This window comes from Rhinoderma darwinii, chromosome 1, assembly GCF_050947455.1.
Source record: "Rhinoderma darwinii isolate aRhiDar2 chromosome 1, aRhiDar2.hap1, whole genome shotgun sequence".
Classification (NCBI taxonomy): Eukaryota; Metazoa; Chordata; class Amphibia; order Anura; family Rhinodermatidae; genus Rhinoderma; species Rhinoderma darwinii.
This window is the reverse complement of record NC_134687.1, coordinates 637727941-637740816: the sequence shown is the minus strand read 5'-3', so window position 1 is coordinate 637740816 and position 12876 is coordinate 637727941. Positions and strand designations below refer to the sequence as shown.

The 12876-nt window shown below is 40.2% G+C and overlaps 1 protein-coding gene across 1 annotated transcript in view; it reads right to left on the bottom strand.

Annotated features, from left to right (window-relative positions):
- Positions 1-5938: 5938 nt before the first annotated feature.
- Positions 5939-12876, bottom strand: part of LOC142666631 (uncharacterized) — a 49569-nt gene continuing 42631 nt past the window's right edge. The window contains exon 6 of the mRNA XM_075846804.1: positions 5939-8575. Within this exon, the coding sequence (XP_075702919.1) occupies positions 7599-8575 (977 nt within the window). The 3' untranslated portion in view covers positions 5939-7598. The remainder of the gene's footprint in view (positions 8576-12876) is intronic.

Here is a 12876-nt window from a genome sequence, read left to right as displayed (position 1 = left end):
GTTACAGAAAAAAAATGAATAAAATTGAAATTCAGCAAGAAAAATGAAATTTGCAAATTTCACCTCCACTTTGCTTTAATTCCTGTGAAATGCCTGAAGGGTTAAAAAACTTTCTAAATGCTGTTTTGAATACTTTGAGGGGTCTAGTTTTTAAAATGGGGTGTTTTATCAGGGTTTCTAATACATAGGCCCCACAAAGCCACTTCAGAACTCAAGAGGTACCTTAAAAAAAAGGCTTTTGAAATTTTCTTAAAAATATGAGAAATTGCTGTTTATGTTCTAAGCCTTGTAACGTCCAAGAAAAATAAAATAATGTTCAAAAAACGATGCCAATCTAAAGTAGACATATGGGAAATGTGAACTAGTAACTATTTTGGGTGGTATAACCGTCTGTTTTTCAAGCAGATGCATTTAAATTCTGAAAAATGCTATTTTTTCTAAATTTTCTCTAAATTTTGCAATTTTTCTCAAATAAAGACTGAATATATCGACCAAATTTTACCACGAACATGAAGCCCAAAGTGTCACGAGAAAACAATCTCGGAATCGCTTGGATAGGTTTAAGCATTCCGACGTTATTACCACATAAAGTGAAATATGTCAGATTTGAAAAATGGGCTCTGAGCCTTAAAGGAACAGTGTCATCACAAATTATTTTTTTATATGTTAAAGATGTTAGTGCTTTATTTAAAACGTTTATATTTATTTGTGTGTTTGTGTTTGACTTTTTCTTATTTTTACTCTTTTTCTTCCCTATGGGGGCTGCCATTTTTTGTTCCATTTCTGTATGTGTCGATTAACGACACATACAGACATGGAATACGGCAGCCACAGTCCCATAGGGACTGCGAACGGCTCCCGTCCCATTGACTTCAGTGTACGGCGTCTGTGTGGGAACTGCGCATGCGCCGCTCCCACACAGTCCAATTCGAAATTGGCGCCGTCCGGCGCCATTTTCCTGTGGACCGGAAGTCGCGGCCGGACAGTAATATTACTACTTCCGGTCGCGGCTTCCGGATTTGTGCACTTGGACCAGCGGCAGCAACCTGAGCGGACGGGCCGGAGGGAGCCGCGGCGGCAGGAGCAGGTAAGAGATTTCAATGTATGTTCGTGTTTGTGTGTGTTTACTACTGTATGTAAACCTACTACACTGTGTGTTAGCTCAAAAAATGGCGACACACAGTGTAGGAGGTTACACCGTTCAAACCCCTAGCCAGGATAAAGGAGGGGGGGATGCTGAGAGCTCACTAGAGCGAGGGCTTTTTACCCAATTTTGCAATGCTGCAATTTTGGGAATAGCTCCATCTAGTGACCAAAAATGGGTAATATTATAAATTAGAATTAATTTATAATATTTCCTGACTCGTGAAAAAAATAAAAAAAATTTGAACAATGTTTAATCACCCACACACTAAATGTTTAATTTAAAAAAAAAAAAACATGTTTTTCTGGCAACACATTCCCTTTAAGGCCCAAACTAGGCTGCGTCCTTAAGGGCTTAAGGACTGAGCAATTTTTTTATTTTTCATTTTCGTTTTTCACTCCCTGCCTTCCAAGAGCCATAACTTTGAAATGTTTCCATCAATAGAGTGGTGTGAGGGCTTATTTTTTGTGGGAGGAGTTGTAGTTTCTAATTGCACCATTTAAACTAACATATAATATACTGGGAGACTGAAAATAAATTATTTGCGAGCTGAAATTGGAAAAAACTGAAATTGCTACATTGTTTTTTGTTTTCGTTTTTACGTCTTTCACCATGCGGTAAAAACGACAACTTAACTTTATTCTGCAGCTCAATACGATTATGGGGATACCAAATTTATATAGGTTGTTTTTATATTTTACCACTTTTACAAAGAAATAACCATTTGTAAAAATAAAAAAAATTGTTTTGTTTCACGACATTCGGAGAGCCATAACTTTATTTTTTCGTCGATTGAGCGGTATGGGGGCTTATTATTTGCGGGACGAGCTGTCGTTTTTATTGGTACCATTTTTTGGTACATAAGACTTTTTCATGACTTTTTATTTTTTTTTATTTTTTTAGAGCGAAACCGACCAAAAAACAGCAATTTTGGTGTTTTAAGTTTTTTTTACATCGTTCACCGTGTGAGCTACATAATGCTATATTGTAATAGTTCAGAGTTTTACGGATGCAGCGTTACCAATTTTGTTTATTCTTTACATTACTTTAGAGAAATGGGAAAAATATTTGTTTTAACTTTTAATTTTGTTTTTCACTAAGGCCTCATGCACACGGCCGTGCCCATAAAGACGGGCCGTAATTGCGCAAACGGCCGGCCGCAAAAGGCCTCGGACAGCATTTTTGGCCCGTGCTCCCATACAAAGTATGGGAGCATGGCCTGTAAAAACCAAAAGATAGAACATGTACCATCTTTTGCGGTGTACTACTACGGCCTGGACACCTTTCCATAAATAAACGGTTGTGTGCATGGGGCCTAATAACTTTACTAAACTTTTTTTTACACATTTTATTAACCCCCTAGGGGACTTGAACCAGCGATCGTTATGAGTCACGGCTTAACAGAGGCAGAGTGAAGGCAGTCTTGGGGGCCCTCATCAGACACGGCACCCCCTGATCGCATTGTAGGGGTGCCGATGGGCTGTCTGAGGGGGTCGCCCCCCTCTTTTCAACGCCTCAGATGCTGCGGTCGTGATTGACCGCAGCATTTGAGGGGTTAAACGGCCAGGAACAGCGCAATCACGGTTTCTGGCCGTTAGTACTGGGTGTCAGCTGTAAAACACAGCTTATACTTGCAGCGTATGGTGCAGGCTCAGCGCGTTCCATATTTCCCTATAATGCTTATCACGTACATGTACATGATAATGCGTCAAGGGGTTAAGAAACCTCCAAATTCACTTACTTACCTGTGGTAACACCTCCTGGAATTTCTTCCTCTACTTCACTCTTACATGGTTGATCGTCCCTCACCCGCACTTCTTCTGCTTCATCCTCCACTTTATTATTTGTCGGATCTTCCCCCTGATTTCACATATGTAACAATTTAGTACAATACAGCAGAGTGCGAAGAATCCAACAGATCAACATAAGAAGCCACCAAAATCTATGACCACATCTATGACCACCAGACCAAAAATTTCCTGCATCCCTACCCCCTATATAGATCTGGTATAGAGCTCAGCTTCATCTACCGGATGATTCTCTGGGACATTGTGATTTTCCTCGGGACAGTCCTGGGAATAGAGGACTGGGACATCTCTCTGCTGGATTTCTTCTACTGGATCCATCTGTAGGAAACACACAGTGACCGAATACATGACTACTGTATATCTGTCTATATATCAGATATACAGACCCTATGTGGGACACATTGTCGGGGGTCAGGTATTCGTATGTCTCCCCATAAACAATACTTTATCCCATCTCGCATCCCCCCTTATTTCCAATATTTCTCCTGTCTGCCACCAGTTTTCCATCATGCTCCATTTTTCATTGCTTGCCAGAATATGAATATTTTCCCATAAGTCACCAGCCCATAGTATCTCCAATCCATTGACCCTTATACTTCCACTTGATTAGTCCTTCCCTCCTCATATCTTCAAACTATATCCTCCAACCCCTGTCCTTCTCATCACAGAGGGAAATCACACAAGCTAACGTGTTTCCTATATGTAAATACTGCTTGTAGTTTTTATGTACCTTACTTGGATTTTTTTCTATACCTCAATATCAGACATCAGCAGGTGGGCGGCACAAAATATAAGCCCTGGCCTCTTTTAAAGTGTTTTTTTCCCACACTTTTTGCCTGCATTTATAAAGCTGCACCCTGCAGCTAGGCCAGACAATATTTTCCCTGAAGAAGGGACTTGCCCGACCCCGAAACCAGTCAGATCCATTTTATCAAGTTTTAGAAATTTATGCTTTCCAAGTTCTGGTTTTGTTTTCGAAAAAATAAATAAACAGGCTTTTTTTTTTTATACCTCCAGCTCAAAGTGAGTTTTATTACTAGTAGCGCCTCTGAAAAATGCCACCATTTAGAACTTTACACTCATGTTGGAGAGATTATAAGAGCAGCGCAGATCAGTTACTGGTTATATAAGAGAATGTTCACACACGGCACATTGACCTCATGACAGATTGCGGTTGTTGGCAGCTAGAATACTCTGGTCCGTACATCTATTACTAGAAGCACACGTCTGGTCTGACAGGATGATAAACTGGAGTATGACTTATAGTGATCCCACTTCCTCCTACAGTCATGTATAGTAATTGTAGAGTGACTGACAGACATGAAAGGAGAACTATGGGAAAGACGCTATGTTGGATTCACACTATGAAATGAGGAATTTGGCCTCATGCAAAGTGTAACATTAATGTAGAACTGTTACGATTAGCAACAGGACTGCTGCTAATCAATAATTTCTGTTATCTTTGTTTGGGCGATGCTAGGCAATGCTTTTACTCTGAGTCTGGTCATCACTTAGCTTTGCCTAGTTAATCTACGTGTTTGTTTGTACTGTGGGACCTGTTGGTCCTCTGAAAGATCTAGTTTGTGTATAGTGGTTTTATGTGTATCCTAGGATCAGTAGCTCCACTGGTTTGTTTGCCTTTCCTGTGCATTTGGTCTCCTACCAAGCTGTTGTCTTATCCTGCTGTGGGATTGTACACAGATAGGGTCAGTGAGTGCTGTTAATTCTTGTCCACTGTCTATTCTTTTGTTGACTGCTTGCATGCTATTCATCTGCCATCCACTCCACTTATGCATTGTCTCAACCCCTACTATCTTCAGTGTTCGGTTCCGCTCATCCACTGGTGAGTTAATTGTGCATTGTCTGGTGTTGCAGTCTTGAGCACCACCAGCTGCGTAACAAGCACTAAGGTGGAAGCTTACCCTAAAGTGAGATATAACATTAATAGAAGCAGCAGGATGGAGAACATTATACAGCAGTACTGAGCAGTGTAGCTGAGACACCAACACTGGCGTGAGATATAACACTTACTACAAACGGATGCAGCATGGAGGACATTATACAGCAGTGTAGCTATGAATCCAGCATGGAGGTGAGATATATCTTTACTAGAAGCAGCATCTGTGTCTCTCTTTCATTGCAGCAGCTCCTTTCTCCAACCCCTCCATAGACTTCTATGGGCAGTAGCCATAACCTAATAGCTCAGTGTACAGAATCCGGTGTATGGATTTTATCAGTGAATTTAGAGCCGAAGTCAGAGGGGGATGAGGAGAGGAGTCTGATAAGTGGAGAAAAAAAGAAAATAATAATTCTGTAATTATATAGATTACAAAGTTTCTTATCTTCACTTATACTATTTATAGGGAAAAAAATTAAAACAATATTTATTCTGTAAAAATATCTCTGAATTGACTTTCTAAATACATTACTCCTTACCTGTGGTAACACCTCCAGGAATTTCCTCCTCCACTTCACTCTTACATGATTGATCGCCCCTCATCTGCTTTTCTTCTGCTTCATCCTCCTCTTTAATATTAGTGAGATCTTCCCCGATTTCACGTATGTAACAATTCAGTACAATACAGCAGAGAGTGCGAAGAATCTAACAGATCAACATAAGAAACCGCTAAAATTCTGTGACCACAGGACCAAAAATATCCACGCACCACTATCTGTGCGGCTGTACGGCTTAGTATCGAAATACATAAATTGACAGTATTGAACCCTTTGCCTCCGAACAGCATCAAAATGGTATCAACATTTCGATGCATCCTGCATCCCTACCCCCTATATAGATCTGGTATAGAGCTCAGCTTCATCTACCTGATGATTCTCTGGGAGATTGTGACTTTCCTCCAGACAGTCTTGGGAATACAGAGGACCGGCACATCTCTCTGGTGGGTTTCTTAGTTATCGCTCTTAGAATATGTCAACACAATAAGCAAAAAAAATTGTTGAAGTATTTTATTGTGCAAACGCCATAAAAAAAGAAAAAAAAAAACATAAAACAACTATCAACTTTATCTCTTGTGAAAATGAAAAACATTCAACATTTCAGTTGAAAAAAATGTTGATATTAATTTTCACGGCCTAATTCCACTACATTCTTCAAAAAAACTGTGGGGTCAAAATTCTAACTATACCCCTTGGGGGGTGTCATTTCCAAAATGGGGTCACTTTTGGGGGGCTTCCACCGTTTTGCCACCACAAGACCTCTTCAAACCTGTGATGCTGCCTAAAATATATTCTAAAAAAAAAAGCCCCAAAATCCTCTAGGTGCTCCTTTGATACTGAGGCCTGTGTTTCAGTCCATTAGGACACTAGGGCCACATGTGGGATATTTCTAAAAACTGCAGAATCTGGGTAATAAATATTGAGTTGCGTTTCTTTGGTAAAACCTTCTGTATTGCAGACAAGTGTATTACAAATTAATTTCGGCAAAGAAAATGAAATTTGTAAATTTCACCTCTACTGGCTTTAATTCATGTGAAACGCCTAAAGGGTTAAGAAACTTTCTGAATGCTGTTTTGAATACTTTCAGGGTGCAGTTTTTAAAATGGGATGATTTATGGGGACATTCTAATATAGAAGACCCTCAAAGCCTCTTCAGAACTGAACTGGTTCCTGAAAAAAAATAGACTTTTGAAATTTCTGCTAAAAGTTCTAAGCCTTGTAACGTCCTAGAAAAATAAAAGGACATTCAAAAAATGATGCAAACATAAAGTAGACATGGGAAATGTAAACTAGTAACTACTTTGTGTGGTATTACTATCTGCTTTACAAGCAGAAACATTTACATTTAGAAAAATGCTAAGTTTTGCCAAAATTTCTCAAAATGTCAGTGTTTTCACAAATAAATATTGAATTTCCGTCCAAATGGTTTCACTAACATAATGTACAATATCTTATGAGAAAATCTCAGAATCGCTTGGATAGGTAAAAGCATTTCAAAGTTATTACCACATAAATGTAACATGTCAGATTTGAAAAAAATGTCTGTGTCCACAAGGCCAAAATAGGCTGTATCCTGAAGGGGTAGTGATTAATACACTTATGACATCTCATTTTATGAAAAAAATAAAAATAAATTCACAGATCTTCTTTTTTTTTAATTTTATGAAATTGCAAAGTTAATTTATTAGTGGTTTTTTTTCTTATTCGATTCCATGATCTTGATCTTTTTATACTGTTTTAATGAAGTTCAAATATAAAAATGTCCATATATGTTAAAATCAAAAAGTTTACATTGTCCTTTCTGTCACGGTGGATTCTCCTGCATTGTGGGTGAATTTATGAATACAGTAATAAGAAGAAAGGTTCATGGTGACAATTCAGCTTCTCTACTTGGTAAGTAAACAAGGCTCTTCTTTTTTTCCTTATATCCACAAAATACTTTTCCTTCAGTTGACCTCAGGTAAATATAAATTGGGTGTAAATTGGCAGATCCAGGCTAACTCCTCCCAACCCCTTAAAATGAACAAGCACTCTTATTGGCCGTTTAATGTATGCAAATAACCTGATGTGTTTAAAAAAACAAAAACATATTTTGCGCCTATACCATTTCCCACATTCTAAACGAGAATATGGTTTCTTCTCTATGTTCCAAAATTTGATTTAGTTCTAAAACATCTTCCACATATAGAACATCAAAATGGCTTTGTCTCTGTGTGACTTCCCTGATGAGCCCTAAGTTTGCCTTTAGTAATAAAACACTTGCCACATTCTGCACATGAATATGGCTTCTCTCCTGTGTGAATTATCTTATGTGTATTAAGATGTGATGAATGTGTAAAACATTTCCCACATTCTGAACAGGAATATGGCTTCTCCCCTGTGTGACTTCTCAGATGAGACCTGAGCTTGCCATTAGTAGTAAAACACTTGCCACATTCCGAACATGAATATGGCTTTTCTCCTGTGTGGATTCTCTTATGTTTAACAAGACTTGATTTATCTGTAAAACATTTCCCACATTCTGAACATGAATATGGCTTCTCTCCTGTGTGAATTCTCTCATGTTTAGCAAGACTTGATTTATGTGTAAAACATTTCCCACATTCTAAACATGAATATGGCTTCTCTCCTGTGTGGATTTTCTTATGTGTAACAAGACTTGATTTATCAGTAAAACATTTCCCACATTCTGAACATGAATATGGCTTCTCTCCTGTGTGGATTCTCTCATGTCTAACAAGATTTGATTTATGTGTAAAACATTTCCCACATTCTGAACATGAATATGGCTTCTCTCCTGTGTGACTCCTATCATGTGTAACAAGATTTGATTTACTTGTAAAACATTTCCCACATTCTGAACATGAATACGGCTTCTCTCCTGTGTGAATTCTTCTGTTTGTAAAACGACCTGAGATTTTTGTGAACGGTTTACCACATTGAAACCTTTTACCCCCTTTCCGACCTGTACTTGTGATAATCTGTGATTGGTCAAGAGAAGGTTCCTCATGATTAGTGGAATTATATGATAGCTCTTTACTGTGAAGGCCTGGATGTACATTAATGGTAATGAGGTTTTCTCCTGAAGAGTGCTGGATGATATCTTCATCTTCTATTTTATAATTTATCGATAACATGAAGTTTCCCTCAGAGTTCTTACTGGAATTTTCTGTTCGGATTAAAAATTAATTTTGTGATTTTGTTTCAAAACACAAAAGATGACAAATTTATAACATTCATATTAGACTGGAAACATACACGCCGTGTTCTGAGCCAAAGCCAGAAGTCGATCAAGCAGGAAAAAGAAGTTTACACCATTTTTTTTTAATCCACCCTGGCTTCAGCTCAAAAACTACAGTATATGTGTGATTCTAGCCTTATAACGCTTTGTATAACACTTTAAAATATTTCCATGACAAAGTCCAAGATTCTGGTCTACACCGATCCTTCATTTTTATTACATAAAGCTTGACTTGATAAAAACATTTTTTTTACAAAAAAAAAAAGCCAGAACCTTGTCTGGCAATGTAGCTTGTCCTCTTCCAACACGTTTGGCTCTTCAATACTAATTAGACATATAACATCTTAACTTAATATTGTATCTAACCTTGTCCACAGTCTACATTTAACAAGATAATGTGTCATGAGACAAAGCACACATATCAGGCGGAATTCACTAACATCACAATGAGGTCTGTATATCCTAATGGTTGCACCAAACCTCAATTTTATAGAACATCTTTAAAACGTAGTGGAATAGACAGAGTGAGGTTATCATTCAGAATCTGTAATAAAAGGTTCAAAGTACATTGTTCTATAATTTCACTAAGAATTCAGGCTGTTCTAAGGGGAAAGGGGGTCCTATCAAGTACTAATAAGGTTGACCTAATGCAGTAGCCTCTGAGCACAAGGATTCATCACTGATATTTATGATATATCCTATATTTATTTGGTCCTGTTTTTCTCAGAAAATACGGGGCGTGGATATTGTGTAATAAAATAAGTGATACATTTAACTCTGATGAAGTGAGGGAGGCATAGAGGGGATAACTGTGCTGGACATTTTAAAAGGTCTTTGCAGAGATAAGCGTGGACCACCAGGAAGTTTATAGTCTTTGGGCAGACAACAACAACTGGATAAAACCGGTGATTTCTAATAATTATTGATCTGGGTTTTTTTCTCTCTGTCTGATCTTGCTCCCCCTCACCTCTTCAAAGACTTCTATTGGCAACAGCATATGTGTCTTTGTGCTCCTGCTCAATCCTTCTGCCCCCTACCCTCTCTGTAGACTTCCATGGACTGCAGCATTTGTGTCCCCTCTCTCTGCTCCTGCTTCCCTTTACCCTCGCCATAGACTTTTATAGGCAGCAGCATCTGTCTCCCTCTCACCAAGTGACACTAACTCTACATAAAATGGATAAAACAACATTTTAGTAAGTAAATTACAAAATTGATATATATCAGGTATACTATTAGATTAGCATAAGTTGTTTGAAAAGTTAGTGTTAATTTAAGCATATATAAAAAAGGAAAAGCTGAACCAAATACAGCGCTGCTATCATCAAGGCAAATCCAGGAGAAGGAAGTATATAATAATAAATGCACCAGTGTCTTCCTCAGGCCATTCAATAACGATAGCAGCGCTGTATTTGGTTCAGCTTTTCCTTTTTTATATGTGCCTAAACGAGCGGTTCGCCGTGTGTGTGTTACCGGTTTGTACCTAGCTGCAGCTTCATCATAAATTATTACCTTGTCTACAGTAGAGTTGTGCCTACCCTTGCACAACCTTAATAGGTGAGCACAATCACTACCACTATTCATCCACCTATATTATCCTTGTGATCTGCACCATGTGGTGCCGTGTTTTTTTCTCTTCTTTCTTTTAGTGTTTAAAGAACACATGTTCCAAAAAAGGTATTTAATGTACAGTAGATTATAGCAGAGATCTGATTGCTTGATATTGTAGCCTAAGGTTGTACTACGGAAATATCCTGATGACAACATGTCCCCTTGTGACTTGTATGCAGAGTTGTCATGGGGACCTTGTGTGTTTTATAATAGCTCCTCAATACTTGTTCCCGGCCTCATATTAAATATAGAACTATAATGAGGATCTTTCTTCTCAGCTGTTATTATTAGGGAATTTGTAATGGAAGAGCCAAATAAACTACAAAGTACAAAGGAAATCACCAAAATGTATGTGGTTTTTAATTTTGATTGCCTCTCAAAATGATGCTCAATCAGGTGGCACGAGGGCAGAAGTCATCTTTGTCTAAGTGTCATCTTGTCAAAGTGTCCTGCCAGTTATACATGGAATAGATCTAACATCCATATCTCTTCTCTTCATATAGGTACATAATCAATTCCAATCCTGCCATTAACTCTCTCTCTCTCTTTGGTAAAACTTCATTTTTAACATTGCAAGTTTATTTGACGGTATAGAATTCGGTTTACCCGTCTTCCTAAATCATCTGTTATCTCTGTAGCTTTTGTTAACCTGTTCGATCCTCATTAAGTTTTATGATCTCTCCAGACCAGCTAGTTTGTTTATCTCTGCATATTATTTTCACCTCAAGTGTTTTGGTTATTTGATAAATTGCTTAACAAGCTTAATTAGGCCTAGTTCTAAGCATCTACTCACCTATACAATTTAGTTGTAGCATAAGGGAAGGCACCCGGGCAGAAGTCATCTTTGTCTAAGTGTCATATTGTCAGTGTCGTGGCAGTTATACATGGCAGTTGGACAGGGTAAGAGACAGGTAAGCCGGGGGCGTGGCCTAGCAGCAGATGTAAGAGGACGTGTGTGGCTGGAGCTCCTGCTGTATTCATCCTGAAAGTACAGATTATCCCTGAATTACCCGGTAATATTCACCGATCTGGAGGCTGGGAGGCTGGAGGAGTCGGTACCGCTTAATACAGCTACAATGACCCGTTCTAAGAAGCAAAAAACGCCGCCGGCGAGTCCGGGGCCGAGGAGGCAAGATGGCGCCGAGGAGACTGAATGCAGGAGCAGGCACATGCGGTCTGAGGCGGCAGACAGGCTGGAGAGATTTGCAAGAACCCCTCGTGCGAGCGGATCTGCAGCAGGCAAGACGCCGATGGCTGGCAGTGGGAAGGCAGACAACTTGGCCTCCGGTTCCAGATACTCCGTGCTGGGAGAGGACACGGTGAGTGAGGAGGAGGAAGAGCTGGGGAGTCAGCGGCGGGACAGGCATGTGGAGGAAGATGGCGGCAGAACGCATAGCAGGAGAGACCAGGTGAAGGAGCCTTCCCTTGCTGATATATTCGCTGCGGTAAAGCAGAACTCCTCAATTTTATCTGTGCTGACCGGGCAGGTGGGAAGCCTGAAGGAAGATATACTGCTGTTACGTAATGACTTACAGAAAGTGGCAGAAAGAACCACAGTTATGGAGGGGAGAGTGTCTGAAGTGGAGGATGTTCTGCCGGAGCTCAGGCGGGATGTGCAGTCTCAGTCCTTGGCGGTGGTGGCCCTGCAGGCTAAGGCGGATGATTTAGAGAATCGGCTACGCAGAAACAACGTGCGTTTGGTCGGAGTGCCGGAAAAAACGGAGGGCAATAACTCGGATGAGTTTTTTGAAAAATGGCTGCTGGAGCAGTTTGGCCGGGATGAATTGTCTCCATTATATGCTGTTGAAAGAGCGCACAGAGTGCCTACCAGACCGGGACCACCGGGGAGGCCCCCGAGGCCGGTCTTAGTGAAGCTGTTGCATTACAAGGACAGAGATAAGATCCTGAGGAAGGCAAGGGAACGGCAGGATATCTCCATCAATGGCGCCAAAATATCCTTTTATCCGGATTTCTCCGCGGAGGTGCAGAAGAAGCGGCTGCAATATTGGGATGTAAAGAAACGTCTGAGGAACTTGTCCATACCGTACTCCATGATGTATCCGGCCAAATTGCGGGTGGTTGCTTTTGGGACTGCTTCATTCTTTGAGAACCCCAGAGAGGCTGCAAGATGGCTGGATAGCAATGAGGCACGGTTGCGGAGACCGGCTGGAGAAGAGGATGCGTGAAAGCCCGCCTGGGCGGTGAAGTCTGGAGCCATGTTGGCGTTTATGGGACTGTAGCATATTATATGTTATTATGCAGTTCTCTGGAGTGTGAACACCCTTGTCTGAAACACCGCAGGGTGGTATCCTTTTAACAAAATGGCCGCACCTGACGGCAAAGTTATTGAGGGAATGTTACTGGGTACCTAATGTATCTGTAAACTCTGCTAATTGTGTGGGATTGTTTAATACATGCGAATAGCAGTGGGAGCCAGCGCTCACTGGAAGTGGTGAGAAAGTTAAATGGTTCAAAGAGAGATGCCAGTAGGGCATGTTAAAAGTTCGCACTATGGTGCGTTTCTGCTGGATAGGAGAGACAGTACATGTCGCTCTGACCCTTTTCGGAGGGGAGGTTTTGTTGGGGGGGGGGGGAGGAGGGAGGGAACGCACGGCCTAATA